Here is a 16,502-nt window from a genome sequence, read left to right as displayed (position 1 = left end):
AGACAGAGGGATAGAGATGGGAAGGATGTGCAGCAGGTAAGGGTGATTAAGGATAGAGATGGAAATGTGTTGACTGGTGCCGGTAGTGTACTAAATAGATGGAAAGAATACTTTGAGAAGTTGATGAATGAAGAAAATGAGAGAAGGAAGAGTTGAAGAGGCAAGAGTGAAGGACCAGGAAGTGGAAATGATTACTAAGGGGGAAGTCAGAATGGCACTACAAAGGATGAAAAATGGAAAGGCAGTTGGTCCTGATGACATACCGGTAGAGGTATGGAAGCAATTTGGAGAGATGGCTGTGGAGTTTTGGACCAACCTATTCAACAGAATATTTGCAGGGGGAAAGATGCCTGAAGAATGGAGGAAAAGTGTTCTAGTTCCCATTTTTAAGAACAAAGGCGATGTTAAGAGCTGTGGGAATTATAGAAGAATAAGGCTGACGAGCCACACAAAGAAGCTATGGGAAAGAGTGGTGGAGGCTAGACTCAGGACCGAACTAAGTATCTGCGAGCAACAGTATGGTTTCATGCCTAGAAAGAGTACCACAGATGCATTATTTGCCTTGAGGATGCTCGTGGAAAAGTACAGAGAAGGTCAGAAGGAGCTACATTGTGTCTTTGTGGATCTAGAGAAAGCCTATGACAGAGTACCAAGAGAGGAACTGTGGTACTGCATGCGTAAGTCTGGTGTGGCAGAGAAGTATGTTAAAATAGTACAGGACATGTATGATGGCAGCAGAACAGTGAGGTGAGGTGTGCCTTAGGTGTGACACAGGAATTTAAGGTGGAGGTGGGACTGGATCAGGGATCAGCTCTGAGCCCCTTCCTGTTTGCAGTGGTAATGGATAGGGTGACAGATGAGGTTAGACTGGAATCCCCTTGGACCATGATGTTCGCAGATGATATTGTCATATGCAGTGAAAGCAGGGAGCATGCAGAGGAACAATTGGAAAGATGGAGACATGCACTGGAAAGGAGAGGAATGAAGATTAGCCGAAGTAAAACAGAATATATGTGCGTGAATGAGAAAAGTAGAGGGGGAAGGGTGAGGCTACAGGGAGAAGAGATAGCGAGGGTGGACGACTTCAAATACTTGGGGTCAACAATACAGAGCAATGGAGAGTGTGGTCAGGAAGTGAAGAAACGGGTCCAAGCAGGTTGGAACAGCTGGCGAAAGGTGTCTGGTGTGTTATGTGACAGAAGAGTGTCTGCTAGGATGAAGGGCAAAGTTTACAAAACAGTGGTGAGGCCGGCCATGATGTACGGATTAGAGACAGTGGCACTGAAGAAACAACAGGAATCTGAACTGGAGGTGGCAGAAATGAAGATGTTGAGGTTCTCGCTCGGAGTGACCAGGTTGGATAGGATTAGAAATGAGCTCATTAGAGGGACAGCCAAAGCTGGATGTTTTGGAGACAAGATTCGAGAGAGCAGACTTCGATGGTTTGGACATGTTCAGAGGCGAGAGAGTGAGTATATTGGTAGAAGGATGCTGAGGATGGAGCTCCCAGGCAAAAGAGCGAGAGGAAGACCAAAGAGAAGGTTTATGGATGTGGTGAGGGAAGACATGGGGGCAGTTGGGGTTAGAGAGGAAGATGCAGGAGATAGGCTAAGATGGCAAAAGATGACACGCTGTGGCGACCCCTAACGGGACAAGCCGAAAGGAAAAGAAGAAGAAGAAGAAAATAAGATAACTCGCAATGACTTTGTTTTGAGGCAAGCTGAGATAGAATCAGCTCCTTACATCAAGCCAAAACAGACGTTTGGTTTGATTGCAGTTCATTTTATTTCAGTTGTTTGTATATTTTACAAAGTGGTGATTTTTTTTTTTTTTATGCTTTTGGTGTGACTGGAACTGATAAATGCCATTTTAATGCTGAACATCGATTTAATCTATAACTCCATTCTCGGTTGGCTGGACGCATAAAGACAAACACTCGTTCACAAAGTATGAATTGACCCGGAAGCGTGGCCATGGAACGAGTTCAACTCAAATAAAGGTGCCATGAGGAAGTTTGAACAGCGCGTTAGCTTTGAAATGAGTCATGTGACAGCCGCGTCCGGAGCTAATGTCACATGACTGCGTTGCCGTACGCGGAAGTGCAGAATTTGTTGCGAGTTGGGTAGAAAGAAAATGTCCATTTGTCAAAGCAGACAAACGTTTGTCAGGCCGGTGAGTTTTTGGTTTGTTTCGAGTTTGACTTCTTTTATTCTTCTCAGCTAATATAGTTTTCATCTTTTTTTTTTTTTTACTTTTCTCCGTTTCAAATTACGTCAGGCAAAATCGCTACTACATCGTTTAAGACGATTGTTTTAATCGTCTTTTTTTCCCCAAATGTATTTTAAATGTCTTTTGCAAGATTCGATTGAAAGAAAGGATAATGGCAAAAATCAATTTTTGCGGAAGGTGGGCGTGTGAAACACGCCTCAAAAGTGGGATATCGGATGCAATGTATTTTAATATTGTATCGTTAGTTATTTTTCATTCGAGGAAATCAAATATAGAACATAACTAGTTTTTAACTCTTGTCATCTATGGGTCTACTTCTACTGTAGAGTTGCAACCCACTTTCACAGACGTTATCAATACTAACAATTTTTTTTTTATAGTCTCTGAAACTGTACAGTACATTATATATTTTTTAAATAGCATTTTAAAGGAGTTTGTGATCCAACAAAGTCGTATTGCATGGGTTCGTGACCCACTTTTGCCTCCTGACCCACAAGGCAACAGTCACGGGAATAAGGAATTCCCATTGTGTCTGTGTAAGCAGCACAGCTTCCTTTCGATTCTGCAAAAAAAAAGTGTGTTTTAAAATGTCAACTCATTACTTCATGAAATACATGTATTAAATACATGCACGCTTCTTAATGTGTGTCAGGGATTGGTCGAGCAGGTTCTTAAGGAGCAAAGAAAGTGGCTAAAGCTCTTAGCAACCCGATCTTTTGCTTTGTGCTGAGTTGGCATCAACTCGTTGTAGTGGACCTTCTTCTTCTTCCCTTCAGGCGCTTCCGTTCTCATGGACCATCCAAGGTGGACTCCTTCCCGGCGAGATGGTCCTCATCAAAGGAGCGGTGCCTTCTGATGCTGACAGGTGAGGACTCCTGCCGGCGTCCCATCTTCCTCACAAAATGTTTTTGGAAAACAGCTCCTCTGTGTTTGCAGCTCTGTTGTTATTGTAAACATTGAGTAAATGTCAGCGGGGGAAACTCCTGTCAACTATGGAACCTGCTAAATAAATTGACAGATGAATCAATTAATCACCTCCCCGTTGTCAATTTGGCAGATTCCAGGTGGACCTGACGTGCGGCAGCAGCGTGTCGCCGCGGGCCGACGTGGTTTTCCATTTCAACCCACGTGTGAAGAAAGGTCACGTGGTGTGTAACACACTGCAGGGGGGTCGCTGGGGTCGCGAGGAGATCCTTTATCAGATGCCCTTCACTCGCGGCTCCCCGTTTGAGCTGGTGCTGCTCGCCCTCGACGACCACTTCAAGGTGACCCTCAAACCTGTGCTCAACTCAAGTCAGATGATTTTAGCAGCAAGAATTTATTTCATAAATTGCTTGACTGTGGATGTTTTTGAGAAAATCCACAGGTACTCAGTAAGGTTTATTTTTTTTTTTTGGCTAACAACAAGAACCTACTTCTACTTTACTACTTATTACCAATACTACTACCTCCGACTACTACCACTACTTTTTGTGAGTCATTACTGCCAAATTTAAACCGCCATAGACAGCCGACTCTCAAGAGACGTGCAAGCGAGTACCGTAATTCCCGGCCTACAGAGCGCACCTGGTTACAAGCATCATCGTGTACATTTGTAAAGGAAATACCATTTGGTACATACATACGCTGCAAGTAACCCACATTGAAACACGAGATATTTACAAAGAAAGACTGTACACAGAAAGAGCTTGACGCTAGCACGTCGCTAATGCTAACGCTAGCGCAGCGCTAACAGGGCCAGTAAAAGTCAATTCCTCGACACATATATTCCACTGGTCTCATTCTTATCTTTTCCACTCCAGTGCCTCTTTGCGGCCATTAGGAAAAAATGCACAAATTAGTCGCATCACCGCATAAACCTCAGGGTTGAAAGTGTGTGAAAAAAGTCGCGGCTTGTAGGGTGGTATAGTATCGTATAGTATAAACGTGGTATAGTACACCCTAGTGGCAGGGTGGCACACACCACAATGAGCAGCACAATCGCCACTGAATTTGTTATATTTCATCTAATTATGTTTATGTTTGCTTTTATAATATACCCAATCTTGTGCTCGACATTTAGCCAATGCCAAGCTAATCAAATGGAACGCTGACCCTTCCAGGTGGCGGTAAACGGCGCTCACGTGTTAGAGTACAAACATCGGCTGGCGCTGGAGCTCGTCGACACGCTGGCCATTTCGGGAAAGGTCAAAGTTGACGTCGTGGCCGTCCTGCCGCAAGCTGTGAGCGTCCGCCTCCGGGTTGCCCACCGGAAGTCTCGTGACGCCACCTTGAAGCTCAACGTCGTGTCTCGTTTTCTAGGCAGCGCTTTCGTCACCCACTGCCACGCCGATCAATCACGATGCGGAGAAGCCACTTTTGGCCGATGACGTCGCAAACTCAAAGATGCTCGTCATGTCAGCTGACCCGGTAAATTTATGACCCGTGAATGCTGAAAAAAGTCATTATTGTAGTTCTCCCCATTTTTTTGTCACCGAAATGATGATAATAACATTTCTCAACTGATTCAACCTTGCCAAACTTAATGTGCTGTATTATTTGGCCCCTTCTAAAATTATTATTTATGTGTGTAGTTTACATATTTAAGGTTATCGAACAAAGATAAGTATCAGGTAAAGATAACACAACTTAACATAAAATGGAATTTTCAAATGTTATTCACTAACTAACTTCCACAAACCTGCAATAAAATACCACAATGGCAAAGCGTTAGGATTCCAGCTAACCACGGTGAGAACCATTATCCATAAATGTCGAAATAGTGGTAAAAAAGCACTGCAAGGAAGCCACAAAGTAACACAGGACGGTATCTAAAAAGCTGCAGGCATCAAATTTAAGCTCATTCAACACATTGACGGAACTATTTATCAGTTCCTCATTCTAAGTTCAAATGTCTTTTCCAACATTTCAACTATTCAAGAAGTTTCTCAACCTTAGTTTTGTCAGCTCTTTTTCTGCAATTTCTACATAAATTCCATTTGTTATTGTGGTTTTTTTTGGGGGGGGGGTTAAATTATAAATCGTTGGTGTGTATGCATGTGCAGCGCGGCGGGTTTCAAAGTGAGCTGGCTGGCGGCCTCCGTGTGGGAAGCAGCATCGCCATCAGAGGACGAGCCAATCAGGCGGCAGAGAGGTACTCAGCAACCCCCCCCTTACTCCAAAGAAGGCTGTTACCAAAGCAACGTTTGTGCGTCTGTGTTCCAGTTTTGCGGTTAACCTGCGCGTGGGCAACGGCAACGACATCGCGCTGCACCTGAACCCTCGCTTCAAGCACAAAATGATTGTGGTCAACTCCTTCCTGTCTGGTTGCTGGGGCAACGAGGAACGCCAAGTGGACTCCTTCCCCTTTGGAGCCGGACTCTACTTTGAGGTGATATGAACAATACACATGACAATAAGCTCAATACTGATTGCAATGTTCTTTTATTTCATGATGGCTGAAGTGTGATTATACCGGCGCCCTCTAGTGGTATGCAAAAGAAACACTGAATTAAAAATACAAAAGAAATTGAAAACGTTTAAAATCACCTCACATGTAATCAAATATGTTACAGCTAAGATTGTAATGATGTTTTCAGTCTGAAACTTTTTTTTTTACATTAGATTTGATTTTTTTGAAGTATAACTGAAGTTGCGCGGCACAGTGGAGCACTTTGTAAAGCGTTGGCCTCAGTTTTGAGGACCAAATGTGACAAAACATTGGCTGGCAACGGGGCCATTGTCAACATGACCGCCAGAATATGTATGTTTACCATTCTCCGCCATGTTGTTTACCAATGCCGTCTCGTCTTCCAGATTATTGTCCGGTACGACGTCGACTTTTTCCGCGTGGCTGTCAACGGCATCCATCAGCTGGATTACAAATACAGAGTTTGCGACCTGCGAAGCATCACGCAGTTGCAAGTGACGGGCGACATGACCCTGATGGACACCAGGGTCATGTGATGTCATCACATCAAACAGGAAAAAAAGCACAACTTCCTGTCTGGATGGCATCATGCTAACTGCATATATGGAATTTTAACTGTTGACACCCCGGGACCAACATTTCCCAATTGTATTTCCGATTAAGACCCACTTTTATAGACGTTAGGAACAAAGAACGCATTGTTCAGAAATAGCCTTCAAAAACAAATGGAGCCATACAAAAATGATAATTGCACTGATCTTTTTAATAATGTGCAATGTCAAGTTTTTCATCTTGGGAAATGTTTCACTTCTCCTAAAACAGAGACATAACCAACAAATACTAAAAATGCTTCTAGGCCAAAGAGTCCAACCACTTTCATTGCATTGTAGTATGTTTGTAGGATAGATAAAACAATCAAATAGGAAATGCTAAGTAGTGCTTAGAGCCTGCCTGCCATGTACCATGTTTGCATTCTTGCGCCATGTGTAACATCGAAGTTTGGTCAGAACCATTTTAAGCCAAGCTCCCAATACAGTAACTGCAATCACTGCTTTAAACAAATGACTACGCACTGCTGTCACCTTATGTAAAATGAGAAAATGTTAAATACATTACTGAAAAAAAAAATAATAATTATTGTACAATAAAAACATTCCCAGCATGCACCGGAACCAGTTGGCTGTCTAAAGTTCCCATAGGGAAGTGGGTGCCCTCAGAAGTCTGCATCCAGCGTGAATGTGTTGTCCGTGGTGGCAGCCATGACACCCATACGCTGGTACTCGCCGACACGCTTCTCAAAGAAGTTGGTCTTGCCCTCCAGGGAGATGTTCTCCATGAAGTCGAACGGGTTCTCCACGAAGAACAGCTGCGCATGTAGATGAACGAAAATGAGGCACAAATACACAGGAAGTCACGACAAAGGCGGAGCCCGGCGACCGTTCAATCAGGCGTCTGTGTCGTGTCGCCGCCCACCCGCCGCCGGACCACGCGCCCAGCGACGGGACGTCGGCAGCGCCACTCAGCCCCCATAATCGGCTGAGGTCCGTACCCCTGCGCCTCTCATCATGACGGTCGGGCCGTTCCGGGACCCGCCTCCTGCATCTCCGCTTACCTTGGCGAAGCCGAGCTCCATCATGAGGCGGTCGGCCACAAACTCGATGTAGCGCTTCATCAGGTCGCAGTTCATCCCGATCAGGTTAACCGGCAGCGCCTGCGTCAGGAACTCCTGAAAAACAGAGACGGACGTCAGCTGGGCGGGTGCGGGGGACAGATGGACAAAACTGGCTCACCTGCTCGATTTCCACCGCGTTTTTAATGATGGACGTCACAGTGTCCACAGACGGCTTGTTGACCAGGTGCTTGAACATCAGACACGCAAAGTCGCAGTGGAGACCCTGAAAGCACATCAGCGCGTTCAAAGGCACGCCAACAAAACACCTGAAAATGCGGCGCGGATGCGCAGGCAGACCTCGTCTCTGCTGATGAGCTCGTTGGAAAAGGTGAGTCCGGGCATCAGGCCGCGTTTCTTCAACCAGAAGATGGCGGCGAAGGACCCGGAGAAGAAGATGCCCTCCACGGCGGCGAAGGCCACCACGCGCTCGCCTGGAGGTGGGACAAGCGGGAGCCATCAATCAAATGGTCGACATACAAGATGGCAAACACGCGGCCTCCGCTTTCTACCGTAGGTGGCGTTCTTGTTGCCGATCCAGTTGAGTGCCCAGTCGGCCTTCTTCTTGACGCACGGCATGGTCTCGATGGCGTTGAACAGGTATTCTCTGCGGGGTTCAAACATGCCGTCAGAGCGCAGCACAATCTGCACCCCAACATCATCATCGTGAGCTCACCTCTCTTTGGGGTCTTTGATGTAGGTGTCGATGAGGAGGCTGTACATCTCCGAGTGGATGTTCTCCATGGCGATCTGGAACCCGTAGAAGCAACGCGCCTCCGTCACCTGAACTTCCTGTGTGAAACGCTCCACCTGGTGGAGGCAAAGTACAATGACAGCTGAGCTCCTCGTGCAGCCGATATTGGGTCACCCTTTGCCAGAAATTTACTTCAGCCTTCGTTTCCACATCTGTGACATTTGGTCCTGGGCCCTCATAATCGTAAACGTACAACAATACAAGCGGGATTGGATCTTCATGTACTAGTAAGTGGAATTTGACCTGGATTTCAATGGTATCTGATAAATGGCCTTCCATAAAAAACTTAACCTTGAAGCCCATAGTTTTTCAGGCAAGTTACACATGAAGTCAATCATGTCACTATGACTTTATCACCCAATGAATCAAACCTTTATGTGCTGGATGTTGAAGTCACGTCTGAGGAAAAAAAGCCTCACAACTTAGAAGTATTATTGTTCATTTCGAGGAACCAAATTACATTTCCACGCTGCAAAAATCAATTTGAACTGTTGAGCACCCCAAGTTATTGAATAAAAACCAATTGTTAGCGCTACAGTCAGAAGGTAATGTCGGCCTTCGTTCGCTTTCAATTTAGAAGCTAACATTGACTGCTAGCTTGAGAAGCTAACGTTAGAGCTAACAAGTGAGGCAACATTGAAAGCTGACACCTTACAAAATCTTAACCAACCAATCAACAAACAATTCCGCTGACAATTTCCCTTGATTGAAAACGAGGTAGTCATCAAATTTCTGTGGGTATTTAAAAAGATGTGCAGACGAAACATTTGTCTCTTCTGTGTAGCATGTGATTAAACACCACCCCATTCCCCGTGTGGCTCTTTGTGGCATTGCAAGCACATCTCACCAGGTTCTCGTTGACGATGCCGTCGCTGGCCGCAAAAAAGGCCAGCACATGAGAGATGAAAAACTTCTCCTCGTCCTTCAGAACTTCCCAGTGCTGCATGTCCTTGGACAGATCCACCTAAACACACACTCATTAGGAGACACGTCGTGGTGTAATGTGACAGTATGGTTCTGTGCGGACCTCCTCGGCGGTCCAGAAAGACGCCTCGGCCTTCTTGTACATGCGCCAGATGTCGTGGTATTGGATGGGGAAGATCACAAAGCGACGGGGGTTGTCCTTCAGCAGAGGTTCCGTCTCTTCGCCGCGCAAGGCGTTCCCGCGACTTACCGGAGTCTCGGGGAAGATTTTGCGCGCGGTTTTGGACGCCAATTTGCGCGTCGTGTTTAGGCTTGGCGGCTGCCACACAACAAAATGAGACAATGCGAGACGTTAGCAATCGTCGCCGTTTCAGTGGAACACTGAACAAAAACATTTCGCAAGCTCCTCACCGTATTTTCTTTGTCCAGCGCCATGTTGTTGAGGTCGACGCTCATCTTGTTGCCGTTGTAGGGGGAAAGGGGCACTCGAGCCAAAGACTGCATTTTCGTACGAATAAAAAGCTGAACGACCACTGGAAATAAGTTGAGCTAAAACAAAGTGGACGTTCCACGGAGGCGAGCGAACGCGCAAGAAAAGACAGACTCAACTTTTGTCGGTTGCCTGCGGGAAGTCGAGTTGAAATGTTGGCGCTCGGAACGCTACGGACCAATGGGAGGGTGGCTCCTCCCTGAGACGCGACAGCTAAACCAATCAGAATTCCCTTTATTCCTACGTCACGCTCCACAATCCGCGGCCAATTTGACAAAAACTTACAAAACGACGCAGAAATCTTGTTTCGTAACACTCAACTTCGTTTTTTTTTATGTCGGAAAGACACAATGGACGCGTTTGACGGCAATTCAAACAAGACCTTCCACTGGAAGACCGAACGCAAACCATAACGCAACTTTTATCATGTACAGTTTCACGTTGAATGCGATTACGCTCTCAAAACGTTAAAATGGCAAAAAAGATAAATAGGAGTTTTCTATGTCATGTCAAGGCAAATATGTATACATATATATTTTTTTAACTGCCAATGATTATGAAAGAACATTGTGCTTTTTAGTAGATAGGGAGTGAAATGGCTGCAGTTCTCTGTTCGACCGCACGATGTCACTGTTTTATGTACTTTTCCTCATTTTCTTCCGCTGGTTTGAATTTCGAATGGGACATCCATCCATCCATTTTCCAAGCCTTCTCACAACTGTTACAATTTCAGAGCCACCTCTTCTACTCTGCCTTACAAAGAGTAAATTAGGTTTCATCTGAATGTGTGAAGATATAATCTCGTGTGCGTGCGTGCATTCAAGCACTGATTGACAGATGAAGATGGACTTCGATTTTAGTCATTTAGGGAAAGTCTAAAAGTGTTCGGCGCGAAATAAAACAGTATGACATGCTAACTAGTGCATTAAAATAGGAAGTATAGAACTAGAATGACATTGGGAAAGTTGGCGATCGAGGTGATGAATTATGTCATAAAACTTTGAAGCTACTTTGCTTATATGAACATGATATTTAGTATCATGAAACATTAAATTGTTGGATGTGGTTTTGTCTCGTGTGGCTAGCACGCTAATGACAATCAATCACAAAGAAACACATGTGACGTCAAACGAGATATTTCTTTTAATTTCTTTCAATCATACACCAAGGAAGTGATGTGACGGGCCCGCTTGTATTTTTTTTTAAAGCTGTTTTCATATTGTTAGAAAATAATAAATAAGAAAAGAATATTTGTAACTGATAAAAAAAAAAAAAGTTGATCCTTATTATGAGGCAATCACAAAATGTGTCGGTAAAGGTTGCGTTCATACACAAAGAGGCTGCGTCATTTGCATATTTACAGTACATTTTTCTGGGCCTTAAAACTACACACAAATGTTTCCCATTCATCTGAAGTAGTTTGGCTGAAGAATAAATCCTTTTCTCCATCAAGAGGATGACGTGGTTGATGGATGCTGAGCGCAGGTTCAAATTCATTGCGATGACTTCGTGCGGCTGTGCGTGTGCGCACTGAAGCGTATTGAGAAGATAATGGAAAACTGAGAGCGTGATTATTGTCCTACACGCTGGGCTGCCTCGCTGACAGGGTCCTCCTGTACCGCCAGGAAAAGGCGGAGTGGATTCTGCACCCCGGGTCTGCGGATCAGGACTCGTGCCTGGACTTGAAAGACCCCCAGACTAGATGAGAGGGTTAAACATATTCCTGCAGGCTGTAACTGTCCTTCACGTCCTTGGGGGACCGCTTGGAGGGGGACCCACGCATCTCTTCTGCCTGGGGAGCGTCGATACGACTTTTGCGGCAGAGGTTCACTTGGGGCAGCGCGAGTCTGTCGGGGTCCGGAGGGGTCGGGGAGTCCGCCGGGGGGGATCCCGCACCCGGACACGACAAACAAAAGATAAACCCTCCTGTCAGGAGGAAGCCGGCGGAGACGAAGGTGACGCAGAGCGCCCCCCCGGGCTGGTATTTGCTACTGTCGGCCATCTGGGCGCTCATGAAGGCCGCCACCACCTCCGAGGTGAACCAGGAAGCGGGGCCCAGGCACAGGGCGCCGGCCAGGACGAAGCAACCCCCGGCCGCCACGGCCGTCTGCCCCTTGGCTCGGTGGCCGCCGCCCCAACGGGTGCAACGGAGCCCCAGAGATGCCAGGCACAGCCCGAAGGCGGCCACGGCGCAAGACAGGACCATGGCGGCCCGGGTGGTCTGAAGATAAGGGGGCAGGGCCAGCGGGGACTTGTTGGTGGTGCAGCTGAAGACGCCGGCCCCGTACCAGACGCAGTCCATCCACAGCCCCCGCGTGTGCCACATGGGGGCCACCATGCTGGACCACACCTTGATGCTCACCTGCCAGTTGGGAAGCAGCGTGGCCACCGTGGCGCCGACCGTTCCCAGCAGGGCCAGGACGAACGCCAGGATCTGCAGGGCGGTGGACAGCATCGCTCCGGCCCGCTCGAAACGAGAACACAAGAGAAAACAAGTGGAAGAAAACGTGAGCGTTTACAAATTTAAGAAAGTGTCCATGGGGAGAAGAACAAAGAGAAGAAGGCGTCAGAGAATTGAAGAATTTAAGAACATGAGAGAAGGGAAGAAGACGTAACAACGTACCAACATCAGGCCTGGACACAAAAAGACAATCAGGCAGTTTTTGTCCCTTCTTGACCAAAGACGCTCAACGCTGGACTCTCTGAAGTCTTCGAGGACTATCCGATAAAATGATTCTGAATTTGTCCCGATCATCAGTTCCCCAAATGGGTCACAGCAGATCATCAGAAATATTATCCGGTTCTCGACCACAATCCGTTCCAGAAAACGGTTCGAGAAGTGACTTGTCCGAAAACCGAATCGATGTTTCCCATTACAATGAATGGGAAAAGAAATAATGCGTTCCAAGCTTAAAAAATTGGGCTTTTTAAAGCATTTTTTTTTCGGTTTTCCTGATAATAAACTGCATAGTAGGAATAGGAGTAGGAACATGTATAGTTTAAATATTTTATATCATAAAATCATTTAAGAAATACATTTGTTTTTTGCTTAAAATGTCTGCTTAAGTAGTAGAGTACGCTAGGCTGGGAGTGTATTGCTGTATCTGTAGCGACTCGGCCCCCAGCTTTGTAAACTTTTTTTTTATCAACAAAAGTGCAGAATAACTTTAAACAAGCATCTTTGGAGCCATGATTGGGGGCGTTCGAATAGACAATAACAAAACGTGTCGTGGGTGGGTCAGCTGCTTGCGCCGCACATTATGTTATTTCCGGGTTTTGTCGGGGGCCTTTGAATACCGATTTTCGTTCGAAAACAGAAGCAACAAAAAAAAAATCTCGAAATTTTCATTCGAAAACCGATTTGTTCGAAAACGGGGACGTTCGAGAACCGAGGCGTTACCGCATTCGATCTTTACGGGTAAAAGCCTTCACTTGTTGAGTAAGCCGACTTGTCTCCCAAATCTTGACAGGAAACGCAATGTGGCCAATCAAGAAGAAGCTCTGACTCACAAACAAGGAAGTGACCAGAAATAAAAACGAACACAAAGTAGAATGAATAATGCCAGCCATTTTTTTTTTCATTTGCTCCACTCGCCTCTGCCTCGCTCACTAGACTATAAAGTTGGCTTTCTGTCGATTTTAAGAACTTGGAAAAAGCGCTAGTGTGAGAACACAAGGTAATAGAGTGTAAGAAAGCATGCGTTGGAGAGCATGACGGATGCACAGCTGAGCCTTCGAGGAGGTTGGGGGGGGGCAGTGTGGGGTGAACTCCATTATGAGCCTTTAGGACCGCTCTGGAGGGCAACCCAAGTGTGACGGCAGCGTCGCTCTCACCTGCACGCGACTGCGACGTCAACGCACTATGATTGCCAATTCTCCGCCGTCGCCCTGGCAACCACACACACACTTGCTTCCATCCTGGACAACAACAACGGCACACTTTCACTTTGCGGAGGCACTTCCTGTCTCACCTGAAGGTGACCGCCGGATGCCTTTCGATCCAATGTTCTCCCGGTCGCGGGACGTCGCCCACGCGTCCCGATCCTGCTCAGGTCCCCGGTTCCGCTTTTGGCCCCTCGGAAAGGACCATTGAAAGAGTTTTTTCTTTTGAGGTGGCGCGGCTCTAGTGGTCCAATGATTTTCGGTGCAAGAAAAGCGATGTGTGTATTTGGCTGATAACGCTGTCTTGTCTTTGCGCAATCAAAGTCAGGTGGTCATGTGACCCTCTGCAACACGCTGATAAGGTCCCAGTCCGCACCCCCCCCGGGCTGCTGATGGGACCCCGCAGTGTCCAACTGCGTTCCCCCCGCCCTAGCTCGTTATTACCGCGTTATAATAGTGTTATCAACGAAATAAGGTAGCGCGCCCCATCAGTCGCCCAAAACTACCCGACCGCATCGCCGCCGCCAAACGGACAACCTTCGGCGGGCTTTGCCTCCACGCTCGCCGCAGTGATGTCACGCTGTCAAGACGCCGCCCCTCAGGAGGCGGAGCCTTGCCGATGCCGCCGGTCGGTCGGCGCCAGCGCAAAACGGTGACGAGGTACGAACGCATCAGAACCCCGCTAATGTGCTCGTGTCAAGGGTCATTAGCGTCAAAAATCGTTAGTTCCGTCACGGCGCCTTCAGCAATTCATTTTCCCAATCGAGCTCACTTTGGGACGCGTACAAGGGAAGAAGAGAAAGATGAAATATGGTGCACAGTGCAGAAAACGCAACTATACTGTGTATCTAATACTTTATATGTCTACTTTAGAAGTACGACAATTAACTCAATGACAATTCAACAATTATCAAACAAAGCGACTGAATCCTTGTGATTTCACCCTTCCAAAAGTAAATATTTTCATATTTCTGTGGCCCTTCATTAAAGCAGATTGATTACATTTTTGTCAAATTAAAATAAGACAGTTTGCAAGCATGTGCGATTACTTCAGAAACCAAGGATGGACAATTTTGACGATTTTCTGAACCTGAACCGAACCGGAACCTGAATTACAATCAGCTTTATGTTTGCAAGTTTCCCGCACTGTTCATTTGGAATCATTTCCTGTGTGTGACTGATGGGGAACTAAAAAAAAAAAACAAAAACAAACAATGTATGTAAAATACTGTTTTTGCATCATTGATTAAAGGAAAACATTTTTTTTTTGCCAATTCTTTGATCCAAGTTCACTTTATGTGACATTTGAGCCCAAAATGTCCCAATGACACTTTTGCCATTTCACCATGATGACTGTATGAAAAACCATTAGCTTCATTTAAAGCGCCCACTTGACCTTTCACCTCGCGATCAGCGTCGTAATGGTTTAACCATCTGGCACAAATGATAATTCCCACCCCCGCCCAGCAACACCCCCCCCCCAACCTCCAGCAGCACCCCAACCCCCTTTTACATGCACCTCATTTGCATCTGTCGGGTGACGCCAAATGTTAACGCGCACGCAAACACGGACGGGTAGAATAAGAATAAACACAATCACATCAACGCGACACTTTAGATGAAAAATGAAACATCGCATCGCACATCGCAACTCACCAGCGGTCGTGCTGATCCACCTACACACTCGCAAACAATGTGTGCATGTGTGTGTGTGTGTGTGTGTGTGTGTGTGTGATGCTCAGTTCAGCACATTCCTGCCACTCACTCACACATACATACACACACACACACACACACACACACACACACACGCACATCCACACGCACACATATACTGTTGTGTTGTAAATTTAACATCCATCCATTTTCTGAGCCGCTTATCCTCATGAGGGTCGGGGGATAGTGCTGGGCATATTTGAATTCAACAGCGTTGAGTGGCAGTGAACGAGGGTGAGGGTCAGGTTCGGTTTTCGGGTAAGGTGACCCGAAACCCCTAACGTTCCCCGAACCAGCAAGCTTTTCTTGGTCTTCGTTGACTTAGTTTCTAAAATGTCTAGTAAAAGTCCTTTGATAGTAATTAATAACGACGTTGACCATGATTGATTGTTCTTCACTCCCTAATCCACAGATGTAAAACTCAAGGCCCGGGGGTCAAATTTGGCCCTCCGCATGATTTTGTATGGCCTGCGAAGGAAAATTATGAGAATCAACTTCCATGATTTAAAAAAAAATATACGTACTAAAGTTTCACATCGTCAGATCAGAAATGGGGCGGCACGGTGGCTCAGATGGTAAAGCGTTGGCCTCACAGTTCCGAGGTCCCGGGTTCAATCAGTTTGCATGTTCTCCCCGTGCCTGCGTGGGTTTTCTCCGGGCATTCCTGTTTCCTCCCACATTCCCAAAACATGCAACATTAATTGGACACTCTAAATTTCCCCGAGGTGTGATTATGAGTGCGACTGTTGTCTGTCTCCATGTGCCCTGCGATTGCCTGGCAACCAGTTCAGGGTGTACCCCGCCTCCTGCCCGTTGACCGCTGGGATAGACTCCGGCACTCCCCGCGACCCTCGTAAGGATAAGCGGTGAAGAAAGTGGATGGATGGATATCATAAATGATAACATTGAGACATTGCAAGCAATATTGTGTGCCCAAACATTAGCAACAGTTGAAAAACCCATTACCCTTGATTTTTTATTATAAAACTAGCTCACAAATTCCATCTGTAAATATGATGTGAACGGTTGTCATGGTTTCACATTCATAACGGCCCTCTGAGGGAAACTGTAACTACAATGTGGCCCGCGACAAAAGTGGGTTCGACCCCCCTGCCCTAATCCACTAGAATGGACATGCATTATTAACAAGTTGGTTCGCGCCCATATTTTCGAGGCGTTCCCCGAGCGGAGGTGTCAAAATAACTTTTGAATGGTGTCAAATGGCCACTTAAGTAGTAGTAATTGGTAAATTATTGGTGGGAAGAGCGGTAGAAGATATAATTTTAGTTAGTCATTTCATTTTTGGTGACTTTTTTTTTTTAATGGAGGAATTTAGAGGTGTTCAAAGTCCAGAAAGAAAAGTCCACAAAGATCTATCTATCTATCTATCTATCTATCTATCTATCTATCTATCTATCTATCTATCTAT

The 16,502-nt window shown here is 46.1% G+C and overlaps 3 protein-coding genes and 1 non-coding gene across 4 annotated transcripts; 1 reads left to right on the top strand and 3 right to left on the bottom strand.

Moving 5' to 3' along the window:
• The first annotated feature begins 2,008 nt into the window (after positions 1–2,008).
• LOC133497018 (galectin-8-like) lies at positions 2,009–6,769 on the top strand. Its single transcript, XM_061813174.1, has 8 exons — positions 2,009–2,172; positions 3,006–3,094; positions 3,287–3,494; positions 4,332–4,451; positions 4,531–4,638; positions 5,274–5,362; positions 5,434–5,599; positions 6,025–6,769. Exons 1-8 carry the CDS (start codon positions 2,134–2,136, stop codon positions 6,172–6,174), a joined length of 969 nt encoding a protein of 322 aa, XP_061669158.1. The 5' UTR covers positions 2,009–2,133; the 3' UTR covers positions 6,175–6,769.
• On the bottom strand, positions 6,379–9,648 carry LOC133497016 (ribonucleoside-diphosphate reductase subunit M2). Its single transcript, XM_061813172.1, has 9 exons — positions 9,397–9,648; positions 9,089–9,304; positions 8,909–9,025; positions 7,984–8,117; positions 7,820–7,914; positions 7,608–7,741; positions 7,429–7,533; positions 7,251–7,364; positions 6,379–7,004 (listed from the first exon to the last, which is right to left on the bottom strand). Exons 1-9 carry the CDS (start codon positions 9,487–9,489, stop codon positions 6,852–6,854), a joined length of 1,161 nt encoding a protein of 386 aa, XP_061669156.1. The 5' UTR covers positions 9,490–9,648; the 3' UTR covers positions 6,379–6,851.
• Positions 7,074–7,211, bottom strand: LOC133497060 (small nucleolar RNA SNORD94). The gene has a single exon (XR_009793928.1). It is a non-coding gene; the product is annotated as a small nucleolar RNA SNORD94 (small nucleolar RNA).
• Positions 9,649–10,577: 929 nt separating the features above from the next.
• Positions 10,578–15,045, bottom strand: LOC133497020 (claudin-20-like). Its single transcript, XM_061813175.1, has 4 exons — positions 15,014–15,045; positions 13,447–13,550; positions 13,310–13,363; positions 10,578–11,942 (listed from the first exon to the last, which is right to left on the bottom strand). The coding sequence occupies exon 4, from the start codon at positions 11,928–11,930 to the stop codon at positions 11,187–11,189; it is 744 nt and encodes a 247-aa protein (XP_061669159.1). The 5' UTR covers positions 11,931–11,942; positions 13,310–13,363; positions 13,447–13,550; positions 15,014–15,045; the 3' UTR covers positions 10,578–11,186.
• Between the last annotated feature and the right edge of the window lie 1,457 nt (positions 15,046–16,502).

Source organism: Syngnathoides biaculeatus, chromosome 23, assembly GCF_019802595.1.
Source record: "Syngnathoides biaculeatus isolate LvHL_M chromosome 23, ASM1980259v1, whole genome shotgun sequence".
Taxonomy (NCBI): domain Eukaryota; kingdom Metazoa; phylum Chordata; class Actinopteri; order Syngnathiformes; family Syngnathidae; genus Syngnathoides; species Syngnathoides biaculeatus.
Note: the sequence above shows the minus strand (reverse complement) of the source record. Positions and strands in the feature narration are given on the sequence as shown.

What these genes read in the sequence shown, in the direction of transcription:
- LOC133497018 (XM_061813174.1), top strand. Translation starts at nt 2,134, where the DNA reads ATGTCCATTTGTCAAAGCAGACAAACGTTTGTCAGGCCG. An exon ending in GTGCCTTCTGATGCTGACAG is followed by an intron (nt 3,095 to 3,286) that starts GTGAGGACTCCT and finishes TCAATTTGGCAG; the next exon opens with ATTCCAGGTGGACCTGACGT. An exon ending in GCCAATCAGGCGGCAGAGAG is followed by an intron (nt 5,363 to 5,433) that starts GTACTCAGCAAC and finishes TCTGTGTTCCAG; the next exon opens with TTTTGCGGTTAACCTGCGCG.
- LOC133497016 (XM_061813172.1), bottom strand. Translation starts at nt 9,489, where the DNA reads ATGCAGTCTTTGGCTCGAGTGCCCCTTTCCCCCTACAACGGCAACAAG. An exon ending in CGCTGGACAAAGAAAATACG is followed by an intron (nt 9,305 to 9,396) that starts GTGAGGAGCTTG and finishes GTTGTGTGGCAG; the next exon opens with CCGCCAAGCCTAAACACGAC. An exon ending in CTTTCTGGACCGCCGAGGAG is followed by an intron (nt 9,026 to 9,088) that starts GTCCGCACAGAA and finishes GTGTGTGTTTAG; the next exon opens with GTGGATCTGTCCAAGGACAT.
- LOC133497020 (XM_061813175.1), bottom strand. Translation starts at nt 11,930, where the DNA reads ATGCTGTCCACCGCCCTGCAGATCCTGGCGTTCGTCCTGGCCCTGCTG.